At 32.5% G+C, this 19,573-nt stretch overlaps 2 protein-coding genes across 3 annotated transcripts; both read right to left on the bottom strand.

Annotated features, from left to right (window-relative positions):
- Positions 1-482: 482 nt before the first annotated feature.
- LOC123715168 (L-xylulose reductase-like) lies at positions 483-3,933 on the bottom strand. The gene is made up of 5 exons (XM_045670038.1): positions 3,694-3,933; positions 3,201-3,453; positions 2,167-2,281; positions 1,107-1,309; positions 483-668 (listed from the first exon to the last, which is right to left on the bottom strand). Exons 1-5 carry the CDS (start codon positions 3,743-3,745, stop codon positions 557-559), a joined length of 735 nt encoding a protein of 244 aa, XP_045525994.1. The 5' UTR covers positions 3,746-3,933; the 3' UTR covers positions 483-556.
- A 233-nt stretch (positions 3,934-4,166) lies between these two features.
- On the bottom strand, positions 4,167-19,164 carry LOC123715355. 2 transcript variants are annotated; one of them, XM_045670329.1, is made up of 6 exons: positions 19,024-19,164; positions 8,275-8,504; positions 7,262-7,338; positions 6,924-6,935; positions 5,655-5,814; positions 4,167-5,071 (listed from the first exon to the last, which is right to left on the bottom strand). In XM_045670329.1, the coding sequence occupies exons 2-6, from the start codon at positions 8,459-8,461 to the stop codon at positions 4,971-4,973; spliced, it is 537 nt and encodes a 178-aa protein (XP_045526285.1). In that variant the 5' UTR covers positions 8,462-8,504; positions 19,024-19,164; the 3' UTR covers positions 4,167-4,970. The 2 variants fall into 2 exon arrangements, with proteins under 2 accessions (XP_045526285.1, XP_045526286.1); XM_045670330.1 differs by lacking the exon at positions 6,924-6,935 and having other exon boundaries at positions 4,169-5,071.
- Between the last annotated feature and the right edge of the window lie 409 nt (positions 19,165-19,573).

The following is a 19,573-nucleotide window of genomic DNA, read 5'->3' as shown; positions in this document are numbered from 1 at the left end:
TATAAGACGGCACCGATCTCACTTTTAATCACAATCAACTCGACCATAAATGACATGGAACCAACTCGGTCTAATGTCTCATCAATACAATGTTCCACTGATACATTACTCAATCACTAAACCCTGCGTTCCCTGGGGGTTTAGCCCATATGCATTAACAGTAGTGTATTTAGAAAGTCGAATACTAGATTTGTATGAAATTGTCATTTTCATACAAAACTAGCTTTCTACTTTCTACATATTATGCTGTCATACACTGGCCATAGTTAGTAAGTAATGATTCTAAATTTTGAAACAATTAATAACAAAAAAAATCTAATCAAAATACATTCTGATTCTTAAAACTAATGGAAGGAAGCTCAATTATTAACCAAAGCAAGAATAAAATCAATTGGCTCGTTCAGAATATTTCCTGATAATCGGAGCTTTGCCTGACATATATCTATAAATATTTTTTAATCGGAATAAAAAGAATAAGAATCTCAAAGTAAAATTGTTTATTAGCACAGCATTGTTTATAGTAATCTTCATATAAATATTATTTAATATAAGCTGTTTATGTTGCTAAAAAACCTCCATCGATGGGCATTTCTACTCCGTTAATCATACTTGCTTTGTCACTGAGAAGGTAAAGTACTACATCTGACACTTCAGATACATGTGCAAATCTGAAATGTTACATTACTTGGAATTCGGTTGACTATGTATTTTATATTCACGTGGATTATGGAATAGATTAGGGAATTGGACAAGGAAACATCTGGAGAGGACAATCTGTTACACCTCTTAACAATGTATAGTTTTCAGGACGATGAATCTTTAACTTTATCAGTCTATCTGGTCGATGAAGGGCCAAGTGATCTTTTGCTTCTGTGATACTTAATCGTAGTTGTATTGCGCTTTAACTAAAGGTTTTAAATCAAATTTAGATAAAATGGTCATCAGACGTTTAAGATTAAATTACTGTATGTTGTGATTACATTTATACGTTGGGTTTCATTACAATGCGTGATATGTATGACACTGAGATAACATATCTCATTTTTATCTCATGAAATTTAAAATAAACAATTGAAATTTGTTTTACCAATTCGTGAAGATCTTACCTTCCTAGAGGTATCTTCGAAAGCATTGCGTCCGCTTTTTCAGGATCCGACCACCCAACTTGCGCCATTGCAGTCATGGTCACTGTAGGATTAACAGCATTTGTTCTTATCCCATACGGCCCTAACTCCAACGCCATGGCCCGAGTAATTGCATCCAAACCAGCTTTTGACGCTGAATATATGGTGTGATCTTTTAATGCAGCCTGAAAACAGATTGTGTATGTTCGAAGTCAAAGTCAAAAATCATTTATTCATATAGGTAACAATGTACACTTATGAACGTCAATAAAAAGAAATATACATTAAATGCTTCTAATTTTACATTTACTGGCAGTTCCCAAATCAAGGGCGTAGAACGGAAGAGAAGAACTGGCAATAAACTATCCGCCACACTTTTTAATCGCCAAGTTTTTTTTGTTGTATTACACAACGTTTGTAAGGGCTGCAACCATCACATCATGTTCCAGATGACATCAGTTAATGGTACACAGACTGATTATCTCTTAGTATTGTCTTTGGTTAACATACAGTTTAAATTTATAATTATTTATATAATTTTAAATGTAAATAATTATAAGTTTATAATAATACAAATAGCTTTAATCCTGTTAAAAATGTTAGCAATTAACTGTTGCTCATACGCTGAAGGATAATATCGTAACTAAACCAGAAATCGTTGATGAGGCCTACATGCCTCCATTCATTTACATCAATAAAAAAGGTAGAAATATAGTATATACCTATATATATATATTATATACGATGGCACTACAAACATTTATGTCTGGGTATTAGATTATTTTATCTGTTCTGTGATCAAATGACCAAGTAGGTGATCAACCTTCTGTGTGTGATACACACCGTCGACTTTTCAGCACGAGCGAGTGTTAAATGCGCACATAGATAGAAACTCTATTGGACAGCCGGGGATCGAACCAACGACCTCAGGCATGCGAGTCGCACGCTAAAAATCACTACGCCAACACTGCTTAAGAAAAATTTCTACTTTGTATAGTATATTTAATTCCAATTAGATTGGATGATTGTATAATGTACTTACCTTCGAAGCCTGGGAAGAAATGTTGACAATAGCTCCTTTTGTATTATTCTCTATCATCTTCTTAGCAACGACTTGACTGATATTAATGATCGATTTTACGTTCACATTTGACATCCTTTTAAAAATATAATAAAATAATAAATCAATGGCGCTACAACCTTTTTAGGTCTTCATGTTAATCGAAGAGGCAAGTAGGTGACCAGCCTTCTATGCCTGACACACGCCGTCGACTTTTTGGGTCTAAGGCAAGCCGGTTTCCTTCACCGTTCGAGCTAATGTTAAATGCACACATAGAAAGAAAATCCATTGTTGCATAGCAAGGAATCGAACTAACTACCTCAGGGATGAGAATTGCACGCACGCTGAAGCCACTAGGCCAACACTGCTCATATTACTGAATTAGCAGGATCAAATAAATATTATTTGATTACATGTACATTACGAGTACAAATTCATTCGTGTAAATGACTTAAAATTCTACAACGTAAACAAATTCTAGAAATGCCTGACAGCAGGCAACGTAACAAAATTTATTGATCATATACGTCCGGCCATGATTTTGCTAAGTGTAATTTAGTAGGCAAATATTATAAAAATATGAGTTTATTTTTAGTATAAGAAATTAAGTATAAGAAATTCCCTTTCCATTAAAAGGGAAGGGAACTAAAGGGAATATTTACAACTAGTCAAACCAGTGTCTGGTCAGCCCTAAAGCTTCAAGTGCTTCTTTTAGATACATAGTATGTGTATCACTCGTGTACTCGGAAATACTGCTCGCAGAACGTCAACGTTATAGTTCCAATTTTTTTATAGAACAGGGCGCAACCGGACTGGAGGCTCATCTGAAGTTTAAGTGGTATCACCCATGGACCATATCAGAGGATCGCGAATACGTTGCCGGCCCTTTAAGAATTGGTACTATCGAAAATATTCCAATAAACAAAATGATTTCGCAACAGTACTCTAACTATTAATGGCCCAAGGACTACTTTGGGAGAACAACTAGCGGTATGGAAAAACTTTATACCACTTACAGATCGAAAGCATCAGGCGTACAGTCCAGAAACGGTTGACATACTGCTACAGCTGCATTGTTAACTAGAGCATCAAAGTGCCCTAGCGATTCCACTACATTTCTAGTTTTCTCCCAGTCAGCCACGTCTACTTCGACTATGGTTATGGATGGGTACTCATTCTGCAGGCTCTCGAGGTGAGATCTTGTTCGGGACAGAGCCACAACTTTTGCGCCGGCGCGCCATAAGTCTATGGCTATGGCACGACCGATCCCTGTAATAATTCATTACGGAATGTATTACTATTGTAAATTTGAATTAAATAATCACATAGTAAGAATTGACATACATTTTCTAAATTCTAATATTCTAAAATTAAAATTCAGTAAAGGAAATATTTTATTTACGATAAAGATTTCTATTTATATACACTCAAACTTATTTCTTACACTTATTAATTATTATAACCCAACGTATTAAAAGTATGAATATTTGTTTTAAGTACAAGACTTACCTTGTCCAGCTCCCGTTACGAGCACTCTTTTTCCTTTAAAAGAAACTTCCATTTTAAGTATTAACGATACGCAAGCTATTTATTCAATAAATTTTAAGGTTAGAATAATATAATCAACCACTTTTTGTTTTCGCCGCGGAACTGGTACTAGGCTTGTTTGTAAGACCTCTGACATTTACGATACGACAAGAAAATATTTTTAAGTGCTGTTATCTCAATATAACGCTTGTAAAGATAAGCATAATATTATTTGTATTATTATCTTGACACTGTATTATCAGTAGGTAAAATCATTACTGACTTATGGAAAGAAATCTTTTTAACTTAAGAGTGTCAAATTGTGTTTAGACTGTGATAAAAAAACACAGCTTACTTTACTGATAACTGCTTACAATCATAATACTCTCTTATCTCTTTTATAAGTAAACTAAATTAATTCTTTTTAAGGAAAAAAAACAATAAAAAAGTCCAAATTTATTATTAATTAACATTACATACACTCAACATAATTATAAAATCAAAATATATTTACTTATAACTATTAAAGTAAAACTCTGCAATGTAATTGTTACGCTTTGTACATAATATAGTTATATTTTTTAAATTCATCATGCTTTGGACAGTATTCGGAATCGTAATATCAGTTACCAATATAAACCAATAAGGGTAATAAATGGAGCAAGTATGACTCCTGTATAACAAATCCAATACGTTTTTGACATACAAGAGTCGTACTCAGTATTAGGTAACTTAAGGCACTTTGTTTGTACTCCATAATAGTAACTATTTATTACGGTGTTGCTTTGAAAAGTTGCATTGAATGTATAATGAATATGAATTTATTTTTGTATTCCATATAAAACTGGAACCGCGAGTCACACGGTCACTAACAAGGTAAACAATTGGTTAACTCCATGTGGAAGGCCTAGTCACGAGTTTTGACGTATGGAAGCCAGACTTAAATAGTTTCCTGGATAAGTAGATCAATTTTTCAATAAGAATGTGTACAAATTTTCTTTCATTACACGTGGAATCTCTTTTAGTCATGTTAAGTTTAAGTTTACGTGTTGCTAGGAGCTTTTTGTATTTATCACACAGACATGCATTTACCTTTGTGAGAAAAGAAAAATAACTAATTTAAATTATTTTTGGTGTATACAACTTCACGTAAACATATTTGAAACAACGCTGTTTTAAATTATATGCTAAATACAATATCTTAGTTGTTAATTAAATAAGCATACGTCAGTCACAAAAATAAATTAAAATGAATTGGTTTATCGTTTGTAAGGCGCCTTTCTATATCTTCCGCGCTCTTCCTCGTCGCGAACATCTAGGTAGTGGCTGAACACAATCGCCCACAGGTACAAATATATGCCTGAAAAAATATAAGATTCAGTAAATTTTTACACTTTAGATCTATGTGAATACGATTTTATACTGTTGCATTAAAATATAAAAGCGTTTTCGTTTCGATACCATATTATCTAAAGTTTTATTTCAAAACCTTTACAATTTATGCTGTTTAAACTGGTTTAAATAGTACAGTTTGTATTATGGAGAAAGCAGTCATGATTGATTTTGATCAAATAAATAAAAATTACACAAGAAAAGGTGTAAATTCTGTTATCATATACATTCGTGTATAAATATATTCTTTAAATATTGTCAACACTATGGGAATGGGTGGTTTGGTTATTAATGTAAAACGGCTTATGAGGAGGCAACACAACCGTGGATAGTGAAGTGGAGTTAAGGAAGCCTCGTCTGTCCGACAAATGGACCAAATCCAGGAGTAGAGAAGCGACAGGTTAAAGGTATAACCGATGAGCATTCATGGTGAAGGTCATGATTGTGAATGAAGTGAGAAAGAAAGAACGCAATAGCAAATCATTGTGGAGGCGCTCTGCCCCACCTAGAAAAATAATTAAGTCAAATCCAGGTGTAGAGGATATACTTACATAAATATATTAGTCCACCAATCAATATAAACGTGGCGAGAATAGTCCGGTCTTGCTCATCCAAGTAATATGTGATAGAGGTATGAAGGATACTAATCAGAAGCCCGATTGCCAGTACTATACCTAACACCACCCAGGGTAGCATTAACCAGGATCGTCTCTGGAAAATAATATCACAATTTTTATGAGGTCCCATCCATACCATATGATTGTTAGGTGGTATCAAAATCTACACTTGCTTGTTTTCACTGTCAACTTTCTTTGTGTACGATGTCAGAATTTAAAATGATAGTATTTTGTTTAACGAATAAATAAAGCCTTTATTCAGTGAACGTAATTTACAAAACAAAGAGCAATTATATCTATGTATGTAAACAAAACAACTAAGATACATTTTTCTTTAGCAACCAGTTTTGTGGGCAGGTTGTCTTCTGAACATAAATCAAATAAAAATTAATTATATAATTCATTCGTAAGATTTCTTAACAATTTGTATCTCAACTAATATTTTTGATATTATCTTTTATAGAACGCGACAAACGGGCTGGAGGCTCTCATGTTTTGTGATGAGAACTATGCCAGACAGCGAATGCATAAACTTTTTTTATAATATTTAGCTCTTTATTAACATATTTTTCAATTTAAGTAAAGTTGAACTACATAGACATGCCACATTTCAATATCTAACGTCCGATCGCTAGTCGGGACAATTTCTAGTGATTGTAAAGTTACTATCATACACGTGCAGTGTTTTTGCTTCGCCATGGTGGTTTTGGCAAGAAATAGTTACGAAGATCATGCTCTAGGCTATAGTAACATTTTTATTCACAAACAGTTAATATAATTGCATTTAATTAAAGATTTCAGTTGGCGCCTGGAAGAAAAATCGTCGACCTCAAAGCTTTCCTCGCTCAACAAATAATTATCGCAATACTTTTACAATGACGAATTGCTGCCAGCATTGAAGGTACAATTTTACTATATTTATATATTTTAAATTGTATTATTGCCATGTAGGTTAAGAATATTATAAATACTGTATATCTGTGTGTTGGAATTTAAACTAATCTAATAGCATAATGTTTTTGTTAATTTTAATTTTGTACCAATATGGGGGGCCTGTCTTAACACAATATTAAGTATGCAATATATGTATGAGTACTAATCTAACGCAATCTGAATGTGTAAACATCTTTGCATGCTGTGTGACTACACATTTAACAGGCGTGCATATACACTGCATAATAACAAACGTAATAAAATTCTTACCGAGTACGATGTCTTGCATACGGAAAAGAAAAAAAACAATTAAATATCTTAAAATTCTATTAATTTTGTATGTTATATTGATCAGTTTGTCAATAAATAATATGGTCTAATAAATAAACAAAAAAAATACTCCCCAGTATTTGGGTTACATAAAATAAGTCTTCTAGACAGTGAAATTAAATACTATCATTTTTATTAGATCGCGATTTTATGAATTAATTCGTTTCTGTCAATGAAGCTGTCATTTAAAGACGGTGAACAGGGGCAATGATGCCGTGGTCCCAAATTTTTTACAGACTTAACTCAATAATACAGATGGTAGTCCTTTAAAACCTTACCTTTAAAACTGCTATGATTAGAAGGCCACAGATGAGGACGGTAAAACACAGGTTGATTGTTAATATTATCCTTGGAACTGAAAGAAGAATATTTATTAAATATACGAAGATTTGTAAAAACTATTGACCTGTAATAAAGCTCGACAAATTATATACTAAATAAATCCTTATTAATCGTTCTATATAATGGTGAAGAACTGCATGACAATCCGTGAAGTGATATTTGAGTTTACCGCGAGTATGACAGACGCGGAAGAGGAATATTATGCTATGCTACCCTATAGAGACTATACGCGCTAAATAAAAAAAATCATTTATTCATATAAGTAACACAATGAACACTTATGAACGTCAAAAACATAAATGTATATACAATGCTTCTAATTTTACACTTACTACCAGTTCTCAAATCAGGGGCGTAGAACGGAAGAAAAGAGAATAAATTCTCCGGCACTTTTTTAATAAAGTTAAACCTTTTAAATTTATTTTTCTCTTTAAAATCTTTCTTAAACTTATAGAAATAATTCATAAATATATTCGTATTGGTCCAGCCGTCTTAGATTTTTGTGCTCCGCAACATATTTTGCGATTCATTTTAATTATATAGAACGGTAAACTTTAACGCCCCACAAAATAAATAACTACTATATAGATTACTGATTTTTAGCAATTTTTAATAATCATACAAAGAGGTATCAAAAAACCAATGTTTCGTATCAAAAATACCTTAAAACCCTGTAACCGAGAAATTTTTTTCTTAAACCATCATTATATATATGCTGTGAGTGAGTTTGTAATAAAAAACTCTTCCATAGCTGGATTGATTAAGTTGAAATTTGTGTGGTTTCAAGTGGATTCGAGAATGGTTTAGATTTACAATTACATAGTTTTTTTTTATTAAAGACATGTTAGATCCGCTTAATTATTATAAGGAAATGTAAGTTCGTTTGTTTAAACTAATTGTTGAAATAATTACAAAGTCCTAATAAATGGCTATATTTAATTATACATACTGTCCATGTCGGCAAGTTTCTTGTCAAAGTCTTCAGCGAATATAAATGTCCTGTAGGATACATTATGCCTGTCGAGAACCCATATCATAATAATTGTAGCTATTGCCAGGATTATTCCAAGACATGCTGTGATGATGGAGCCAGTCCGCGTGGACGCACAACAACAAAAAGTTTGCAATCTCTTCATTTTGGTATTTTGTGTTTATCGAATGTTCTTTATATCATGATACCTGAAACAAAAATATTATAAATCTTAAACTAAGGTTTATGATTTGTTTTAAGAGATCTATATAGTTATTATACGCCTTATATTATATTTTAAGGTAAAATAAAAAATAAATCATAGTCTGTGTCATTTATATTAGGATACATCGAATTCTATTAAATACTTTCACCGTTCCATATCCGGTTCATTTAGTATTCTAAATTTAAATATTAACTTTCGAATTGGCGAGATAATTTGTTTTTAATTTTCTTATTAAAATTTATAAACTGTGGTTTATACAGGGATATATTATAAAGGGCCATTTGAATACCGGAATTCGTTTGTCAATTGTGTACGCTATTAATAATGATTGACGTCCAGAATCGATTGACTAATTGCTAATTCTGGAATGGAATGTTGTTGCGAAATAATAATGCCCACATACATTCGATAATTTAAATCTATTTTAAATATCCAGATCACAAACCCATTACCAACGCGTGTTTGCGTAAAGCTTTATAAAAATAACCTATATTATCATTAGTAGGTCATATGAGTGTAGTTGTTTTTATATTTTTATTGCTTCGTCTTTATCTACTTAATATTTGATTTCACGGATGTAATAATGTCATTATAACTAACAAAAATTTCGTATAATTTAATTTTTGTGACATCAAGTCTAATAGGAAATACTGTTTAATTTTAAATAATATTATAAAAGCATCTTTAATATCTCGTTGCATGTACCTAGTAAAGACACTCGTTAAGTGTACAAAGTACTGGGCCTGCTTTCTGTATGATGCACACATAAGGGAAACTGTCGCTGTTATTAATATGCATAAAATATATTACGTACATATTTTTGTTATATTTATCCGTTACTATGATTATATTTAAAAGAAACAATCGGTCCCCATAGCAGTCCCCTAATTCATACATTTCACTATATTTCGATGATGGTACGTTATTCAAGGATAACAACATTTTTATAGCACAAAGGAAAAACGGGCAAGAGGCTCACCTGATGTTAAATGATACCGACGCCCATGGACACACACTGTCAGAAGACTGACAGTGACGTTACCAGGTTTTTAAACATCGATTCGGAAATACTGGATTGTCTCTGTGGTCACCGGTACATCTAAAATGGCGCCTAACATTTAATATATTTGATTAACCTACGAGAATACGTGGCAATGTCTTTTATCTTTTACAAAAATCAGTGATAAACTGAAGCTAAAAGACGGCGTAAATGTTATACGATGTCCTTGACCATTTGACCTAATTCCATTATAGAACCCTAATGTTACTTTGTAGCTTTTAGTACAGATTCGCCGCGCCCGATCTTTTACAAACCCATTACCGAATGGTAATATTTAGGAAAATAAATCTAAAGGGTAATCGCGAATTTCTGAATGGGTCCAATATAGCTTAAGAGACTCTTCAGACCGATTCCGACTGGCGGATACGTTTATTAAGATTAGTCATGTACGTGGGAGATTCTTTACTATTATTCATCTTTTTACTATTTTTATTATTACATTATTTTCCTTTTTTTGCATCTGTGGTATCTGGCAGAATGACCAGTGCTGTGACCACTTAAAATGTATATTATTACTTTTTTCTTTCCATAACATTCTAATATTTTTCTTTTTTGATTACTATTATCATTATTTTGTGTGTTTAAGTTATACATGTTATGTCTATGCCTATGTCTAAATAGTTTAAAAAATTATTGCACAGTTTTAGCTAAAGTAGTAGTTTTTTTGGTTTATGAGGGACAAAATTTGATATATAAAGACGAAAGAATACTTTATCAGTTTCAGACAGATAAACAGAATTACTGTTGGTGGCATTTGCTAACCAGTCTCAGTTGCTCTAAAGCACGAAGCGAACATTCTATTCTTAACTTATTATGTATTATTTTCAACTGTAAAGTTTTACAATCACACGCATAGTACAGTTTTTTATCAATTGTTTCTGCTTTTAAAATACAAAAACACAACCTAAATTGTCCAAATTAAGGAGTACTAAAAATCGCTAGCAAATGTCGCTTACCATAGGGACATTTTGTACAATATTATTTTTATAAATATCTTGGAAAATTGCTGTTATTAAATTAAGAGCTAATAATGCGAATTTAAATGTTTTATGATATGGTTAAAGTAATATTTTCTTTCCATACTTTAATCAATAGAGTGCAGTAAGACCGATTAAGGCTTTATAAACAACGGGAATAGTCCATATTCACCGACAAAGGTATCTATGCCTGTCTATATCATACCTATAACAGACCTGGGTGTCTACCTGACTGGCCTATTTGGCTTCAGTGTGTGACTTCGCATAGAACTCGCTCGTACGATGAAAGAATACATCGTGAAAAAACTCGCAAGCCTCAGACCCAGTATAGTTAAGGAGTGTCAGGCACAGAAGGCTGATCACCTACTTGCCCATTCGATTAACAAATGATCATGAAACAGATACAGAAATCTGAGCCCCAGACCTTAAAAGTTTGGAGCGCCATTGATTTATGTTGTTGATGTTTTCCTTCACCGTTCGAGCGAATGTTAAATGCGCACATAGAAAGAAAGTCCATTGGTGCACAACCGGGGATCGAACCTACGACCTCACAGATGAGAGTCGTATGCTGAAGCCACTAGACCAACACTGCTCTATTATTACACACAATATAATTGTACAACAAATTAATAACGTTCGGTCAATATTAATTCAACAGCTTACATGCATAACACACTTATAACAGATGTAAATAGATAGTTAGTAAATCAAGGCACGGATCCATTAATCGTAACGGGCGGGGCTGCGTATACGCGGCCTTTGTTTGTAACATTACGTAAGCCAGCCATAGTAGGAAGCTGCCCATAAATTACGTATTGAAATAGAATATGTAAAATTTTAAAATAAACGAAATGCAAAATGCACTTAAAAGTTTTAAAGTAAATAATTATTATTGGTACTATATAAAACAAAAAGCAAGCGTCGAATTCGAAGTTGGTTAAACTATTTTAAAATTTCTATTTCAATTACGAAGAGAAAAACTTATAGACCAATTAATATTTAATACAAAGCTCCAAGTAACTATCAACATGATTCTCATCAGATATTAATAAGTAATAGTTAGGGATGCATCGATACGCATTTTTGCCGATACTCTTATAGAAATATCGTTCATACCGATACCAACGCTTATTGAATTAAAATTAAAGTAAGGTAAAATATATCAAGTTTTTAATTTTATTAAAAAATATAAACAGTCACAAACTTTGAATAAGATTTAAGGTGTAGTTATTAAGAATTAAGAGTAATAATTAAATTATAATAAAATAAATAACTAATTTAGTTATTAAAATTAACATTGATAAGATTATTGTAAATCTGTATTTTATTTAATTTTGTATCTAAAATACTACGCCAAAGCCAATTAAAGTATCTAGGGAAATGGAATACGCGGGTCAGAGTGACGACAAACTGAATAAAACGCGGGGATTCCCAGGGCATAGTCCGTGCCGTTGAAGTCCCGGTAGAATGCGACAGATACCCCGAAGCCTCTGAAACATGGCTTTGTAGGAACTACTTGAGGTGGTTTTAGTGGATATTGTTCACCCAGTCTCTGAATAGCAGAGATTTTGGCGTGGCTCGAGTCTCACATACCCCTGCAACCTTTGAGGGCAGGGGCTACGTAATGAAAAAATCAAAACGTGTTAAACGTGTGTCTTAGTCCGAAGCCAAACCATTTTTAAATAGTTTTGTAATTACATTAATTGAATAAAGCGTTTTGCTTTTCTCAAGCATGCAATTAATTCAGTTTTTAATATATGTGAAATAAAATGATTATTCTAATAGACATGACTAACAAGCGGTTATTTTAGTAATTGGCAACACGTTGTCAAGTGTATCTTAGGTTCTTTGACTTTTGGCATTGTTCCGAAGGTCAATTGGATTTTTCGAGGCCTACATCAGGCCTTTACATCTACGTAATTATTTATGCTTTTCCTCGTATATCACATAGTTCCAGCCGTAGGCCCCAGTTTAAAGGGTGGTATAAGTGTTATATATTTTTAATTTGTATGCATAAATAAGTCTTAATTGATAAATAGTTTCATCTTTAAATGTTAATTTCTCTTTCACTTAAAGAAAATTAGGATAACGAGCAACCAGTAAAAAATGGATATATAAAATTTAAACAGTATATTGTTAACAATTGTAAAGATTATAAACAAAAAGGCTTTATTTTTAAGTTATTCTTTCCAAATTTTGTTTCGGCGTTTTCGACAATTAAACAAAGAAACCGACGGGATTGATTACCCAGATGTTGACAGGTCACGGTGGATTCTTGTCGTATCTTTACAGGTTCTGGGTTAGACAAAGTGCTGCCTGGCCTTGTAGCAATACAGCTGTGAGCTGAGACAGTGTGACATATTCTGACCGACTGTCAAATGTTTGGATACGACAGGTATAACACAAGCTATGGGACCAAAGGGAAACGAATTTAAAGGAAATAATGTTCAACAATAGGTTAAGAGGCATCTTTTTGGGATTTCCTGTAAAAGTCATACAAAAAGTTGTTATAAGAAATTGATAGTAGTGTTTAATCATTCGGGTTAACAATACCATTTACGTAAGCTATTTACTTCCTCCGACGACTACATAGTCGGGGAATTATCTAGAATTATATTTAAAAAACGAGCTTTATACTAGTTTCATCCAAATCTTCAATTATAACACACAAACACGTTACACGTTACGCACAAAGCCATGGAGGCGAGTGATCCAGTAATGCGTGACCACTATTTTTAAAAAATTGTTACATTGTTCGCTTTAGATAATTTAGGTAAATATAGAGGTAATAAAGAGGTGTAAGGACAAAATAAAAGTACACATGTTTATACACGATGATTACTAAATTATGTTAACGATATGTGGACAGGTAATATATATCCAATCAAAGGAATATACGCCAACAATCACATTTCCTTAATCCAAAATTAAATTTCCTTTCGTATCAGTTTTAATAATGTAATACTATTGTATGTAAAGTGGATATAAATGTGTTATTGCATTAAGGCGAAGGGCGACGTGACCGCATGATGTCACACATAATACTGTAAACAGAGCTGCGCGGGAGTTTTAACCAACAAAAGCCACACGCTATATTAATAACTTGACCTCATATATAAAAATACATTTTTACGCTTTCTTTTAAAAATACTGTAATAATACAAAAAAAGCCGTATATAAAAGTTTCTGACAATTATTAAAAAGTTTAACATATTCTGAATGTCAGAAGTCACTAACATAAGTTCATTCTTACTTCCGACAGAATATGTATGGGTCTCTTTGTATCAATATTAAGTTTTTGTAACACACATGTGTTTAACATCAGCGCTACGGCTGTCGAAGAACTACTCAGCATAAAAATCGTTATCACTGTTGGAAATTACCAGCATCCCATTTGGGCCGCGGAATCCCCTGCAGCAACAGAGTTTTCATTCTTAATACGCACTTACTTACGTGCAATTAAGACATCGCAAAGAAACCCTAATTTTCTTTAGATTCAAATATATAACCCGATGAAAATCCGATAAGTTTCATCTGTCTGACATGACATGACAGGTTACATGCGCACGCGAGAGAATTGATAGATAAGTATTCAACGTACGACTTCAGGGATGAGATGCAAAGCGAGTAGGCCACTGCTCTCACGTTTTTGACTTACGGGAGTTATAGCCCTAAGTCTCAACTCAATCGAAGGCAAACAGAAACCGGTACAGAAACTTCCCTAAAACATGATCATAGCCAACCTTGCAAAATGCCTTGGATTCATAAATGGCTAATAAAAATATTTTAATTCGTCATTTAATTTTAGTTAAAGAACACGTCATCGTGTTCCACGAATTCAACGCGTCAGCGACCATAAATGGTTAAAGACCTCGAAGTTAAACCGTAACATTGACTATGTACCAAGGTTAACCACCGACAACTCGTTTATTATATAACTCAATAAAGCTATTAAAGAAAATTTTCTTCATTGACATACGATATTGAGACAAATTCATAAAATTCATTGATGTCTTTATTTTCACCATAAATCTAGCTTTAGGCTACCAACCAGGCTCCAGAAAATAAACCACTCCTTATATGGAAACTGTATTCGTTTTTACAACAAACTCCCAAGCAAGATTAGATAATTATCACTGAATAAATTCAAAACTTTCCCTAAACGTTAATTAACCAAAGAAGTTTTTTTTATAAATTTGAGGAATATTTAAATGATCCTAACCCTTGACTTGCAAACTCGTAGTAAATGTAAATTTAGATCCAATTTAACAGCTTTTGTGTTGACGTTCGTAAGTTTACACGTTTACCAATATGAATAAAGTTAGTGAGTTTGAGTTTGACTTTGAGGAGCGGTGCTTAATACCATTTAATTTTTCATACAATTTGAAACTTAGCATAACATATTTAGACTAACTAATCTAGACAATGACGAACTTCACACACAAACTATCATCTCCTATTTTAACCTGTGTACTTTTGCAAGGTCAACTCTATCTCCAATATCAAGTGTCATTCAAAACGGTTCAAGGGTGAAAACGTAACAGATATTATAAAAGCTAATGCAATTCTGAGATACCTACTGTTAAGTAAGGAATGGGAGATTACGCGTTTGACCCCAGATTAAGGAGAAATATTACTTTGTTGAAAAATACGTGAAAAAAGTACCGCTTAAAGATTTGATAAATATAGATTTGGATCACTAAATTTTAATAAAAGTTGTATTTAATTCGAATCAACTGTCTGAAAAAATACACCTATAAGGTCAAATCTATACAGTGTTAGTCTAACCTAGTGTTAGTATGTCTTTGTAAAAATTAAAACAAATTTAAAAAGTTTGGTCCGTGTGGCAGTGTACCTTAAACGCTGGCAGCAATTCCTCGTTGTATTGCGATATTATTCGTTGAGCGAGCAAATAAATATATAATTCGATAAGTTCAATAGTTTAATTTGAAAATTAAAGATATAATTAATAGATGATATTTAGAGTTCGTTAATAGAGAGAAGTAAATATTCTAATTATCTAGATTAATAACATTTTCATTCAACGTTAATCACACAATAACCACAATACCTTATCAATAAAAAGCTAAGCATAATTATGACAAAGAGGTCTTTAAAATTCCCAGTAAATTCAAGACCTTTATCCATGCTGACATCATCGCTACATGTGTAATCCAATCCATGATGTGAGTCATTAGTAATTGCGAGATGCATTTAGGATGACCATAGATAAACAATACATGGTTCGTTTACCGCGTTTACCGTTTTAATACATGTTAAATAACAATAAAATAACTCTGTGTATTATTGTTGTTGATTTTCTACATTTGATTCTCTATGCTTTGTAATGCTATGCATTGTCATGACAACGTAAAGTAAATATGTCATAGAGAATGCGTATTTTTTCCCCACTTTTATACGTTATTTAATGTAGAATTATACTTTCGCTGTCGAATTCAAATTGAAAATACCAAGTGTGTAAGTTGCTCTAGTGACTCCAGCATGCTTTCACCCTGAGGTCGAGGTTTCGAACCCCGCCTGTCGCATGGGCTTTCTATGTACGCATGTATCGCTCACTCTTTCGGTGAAGGTAAAAATCCGGAGAGATGCCTGAGAACCAAATAGTCAACAGCTTACGTCAGGCACAGAAAGCTGGTGAGCTTGCCTATTAGAAGAAACTTATGATCACGAAACAGAAATATAAACCTAAAAAGTTGTAGCGTCACTGTTTTTTATAGTGGTGAAAAGTATGATTTGGAATATATTTAGTTTTTTTTTAAAATAAAGCAGATTAATTATAAGTAAATAAGCAGAATTCCATAAGGAACCAACTTTTAAGCATTTGTGTTTTATCAAAAGGTCCGTTAATGCATTGCGGTCAACGACTTGGCTCAGAATTGATAACAATGCTTCTTTAAACTTAAAATTACTCTCTAATAACACGTCAATTAGAGAACAAACAGATTGAACGCAACTGGGTTATATTTAAGTTTTGTTAATTGGAAGATAACGAGTTGCACACAAACCATGATTCAATGAATCCTCTTATAACTGATAATTTTATAAAGACTGCTTTTGTTTTTATGTCATGGCTCTATGTATAAATTAAAACTTACTAAAAATACTTTTTACGCGTTATAATTTTTATACGTAAAATAGTGCGACTGATATACATGAAATATGTCCTCTCTCCAGCACAAAAGCTGGCGCTGCCGGAAGATAATTAACGGTTCAAATATAAGAATCCTCCGCCTCCAGCTCTTGGGGTTCAACTCTATAGCCCAGAGCTGGTGCTTGCCTCACTTAACGTATAAGTATCGCAATACAGCGAAGAAATACTGCCAGTGTTAAAGGTTTCACAGGGATTAACTTTTTGAACTGGTTTAAATTTTCTGTTTATCAACTTTTAATTATTATTACTGTTATTACTATGCAGGTTAAAAATAATGTATTTACTTTTTATTTTTGTATAATGTCCTTAAATATATAACATATAATTTAGTTATTTAAGACCCAAGAGGAGATGCAATGCAAAAATTACTTGTATTATAGAATGGTTATGTATACAATAAACTAATAATATCTGTATATAAATAACATATCTAAGTAATGGACAACATAGGGGCGTGTTAAAAGTCTGTGAACTTTAAGCCCCGTAGCAAGATGGTATTATTGACATTTTTATTTCCGTGAATTGTTGTCATACAAGCCTTATCACGAATAGAATAAAGTAATGTATTTATCAAAACAAATGAAGTGTTATTTCGTCAGCAAACGACTATGTAAGGAGATTCCATGTATGGTGAAGTAGGAAGGTATGGTACGTAGGCACAAGAATCCCACACTACCACATTTGGTACTGTTAGTTGTGCCTTATCTTGGCCTACTGTAAACAAAACTTTTTAACGATTGATAAGATTACTAATTGTTATACTCAGTTTAAGTTTGTCGGATTACTTTATTGAAATTATTAGATAGAATTATCCAATACGAGATAAGTACAACGTGTAGAGAAAAAAGTGGTCTGCTTACGCGAGCAGGTTCTTACAACTAAGGATTGACTAGGATTAAATTATTTTATTGTATATATTTGTAACAGATATTGTTATATATTTAAAGGGCGGTAAAGCGCTTGTGAGCCTGTTGTCATTGGCTTTTCCATAGGCCATAAGTGATATCACTTAACAACAGATGAGCCTTATGTCTGTTTGCTTACCCTTTAATAAAAAAAAATCAACAAAGTAAAATGTTTTTTTTTAACATTATAACTTTTGACTAATATTGATCTTTGTTTTATCTGAAAATTATAAGTTAATCTATTGGTATATAACAATATAATGTTTATTAACAATAGAGGTGATAAAAGAAATTACGTGACCTCTTTGCCATTATATGGGAATACCCTAACCTAGAGTTTCTGGGTTGTAAAAGTAATAAACTCATAGAAACCTAGAATTAACATATAAAACAATAAAATCGCAGGAATAAACCCTGCCTTATTGAAAGTTACAATAAAATACAAATAGAGTCCCTCGCCCACTCGGGTCTTTAAGTTCGTTTGAGTAGTTGAACGTAATAAAAAGGTTGATATTTGTTAACGCGATAATAGTTTACGGTAAAACTTGTGGGCGAACTCTCCCACGCTGAACGCTTGATACATCTAATTCTAATACACATGATTTTTACTATTAAAGTTCTCACTATCATGAATAGAAAAGATACACAAACTAGAGAACTAAATGTTTTATAGAATACATACTGACGAGAGGCTTATCCGATAATATCCGGTGCCTTGGCATGAAGTATAGGTTCTGCCTTATCTTGAGGGACCCTTTGTAATATATATGAAATAATTCGATGGTTAGCGAATAAATAGTGATAAATACTAGAGTAACATAAGTAATTTTAATTTTATTTGTACAAGCTAAGTTCGCCTGCTTATTTGTTAAAAAATATTTGCGTTACTTTTCTACATTTCTCCTAATTTATTTAATTGTATTTATGCCAGAAAATTATTAATTCCAAGTCGTATGCTATACATCAATTAAAAATGTTTAATAAATTACATAATTATGTTTTTATAAGTTAAGAAAATATTTATGTAATTAGGGGTACATAAGGTGCCTGCTTATCAGTCTGATATATCAGTTACACGTTAAAAACTGTGTATGCGCACCTTTTACGATCTCTAGTTTCCTCTTTGACGTAATACATTATTTACGCTGCGCATATTTTATATGTCGCTGTAATAATAATGGAAACCATTTTTAATACGAACAGGAATCTGTTTACAAAATATTCAAAAATAACCATGTCTCACTCCTCAAGGCAAGGACGCAACCTACATTATATTCAGAAACAAAATCAAGGTCCCGTGACGTTCTTAATCTTAACTGTTGTCAAATGAAAATTTAAATTTAGAACTGTCCACAGAATGGCTTTAAAACTACTTAGGAAATAAATACCTCTGTTTAAACCAGAAATACAGGCACAATCACTAACACTGGGTATAAGTTCGCACAAAACACTGAATTGCGCGGCAAACAACGCGTGCTTCGCTCGTGAATCGTATGTCTGAATGTCGGAGCGCCTGACATTACTGTGTGGTCTTGACTAACAAGAGCTAGTGTTCGTTTTGTACATGGCCTGATTTACTAAAAGGGGAAAATATATTTACGAAAGTATATATATATATATATATTTATTGTTTATAATTTTTTTATGATTAATATTTTTTAAACTTTTTTTCACACTTCCTCTGTGTTACTAAGTAAAAGGTAAAATCTCTCTTTAAGCACGCGTTATTTGGAAAATATCATTTATAAGCGATATGTCGGCTCGTTGCACTCAACCAGATTTACTTTTGTGTTTTGTGTTTTAACTTTAAGATAAATAATGGAACAAATTGAAATTTGATATATACCCCATTACACATCGAGTTCTTTATACACATATATACTAATTTGAAATGGTACCTCTCCTATTTAGGTTTATATACATTCGAGGTGAAATATC

Source organism: Pieris brassicae, chromosome 10, assembly GCF_905147105.1.
Source record: "Pieris brassicae chromosome 10, ilPieBrab1.1, whole genome shotgun sequence".
NCBI lineage: Eukaryota > Metazoa > Arthropoda > Insecta > Lepidoptera > Pieridae > Pieris > Pieris brassicae.
Note: the sequence above shows the minus strand (reverse complement) of the source record. Positions and strands in the feature narration are given on the sequence as shown.

What these genes read in the sequence shown, in the direction of transcription:
- LOC123715168 (XM_045670038.1), bottom strand. Translation starts at nt 3,745, where the DNA reads ATGGAAGTTTCTTTTAAAGGAAAAAGAGTGCTCGTAACGGGAGCTGGA. An exon ending in ACGCCTGATGCTTTCGATCT is followed by an intron (nt 2,282 to 3,200) that starts GTAAGTGGTATA and finishes TATTTTTAAAAG; the next exon opens with GATGTCAAATGTGAACGTAA. An exon ending in TCGAAGATACCTCTAGGAAG is followed by an intron (nt 669 to 1,106) that starts GTAAGATCTTCA and finishes GTAACATTTCAG; the next exon opens with ATTTGCACATGTATCTGAAG.
- LOC123715355 (XM_045670329.1), bottom strand. Translation starts at nt 8,461, where the DNA reads ATGAAGAGATTGCAAACTTTTTGTTGTTGTGCGTCCACGCGGACTGGC. An exon ending in GAAACTTGCCGACATGGACA is followed by an intron (nt 7,339 to 8,274) that starts GTATGTATAATT and finishes TTCTTCTTTCAG; the next exon opens with TTCCAAGGATAATATTAACA. An exon ending in TGGTGGACTAATATATTTAT is followed by an intron (nt 5,072 to 5,654) that starts GTAAGTATATCC and finishes ATATTTTTTCAG; the next exon opens with GCATATATTTGTACCTGTGG.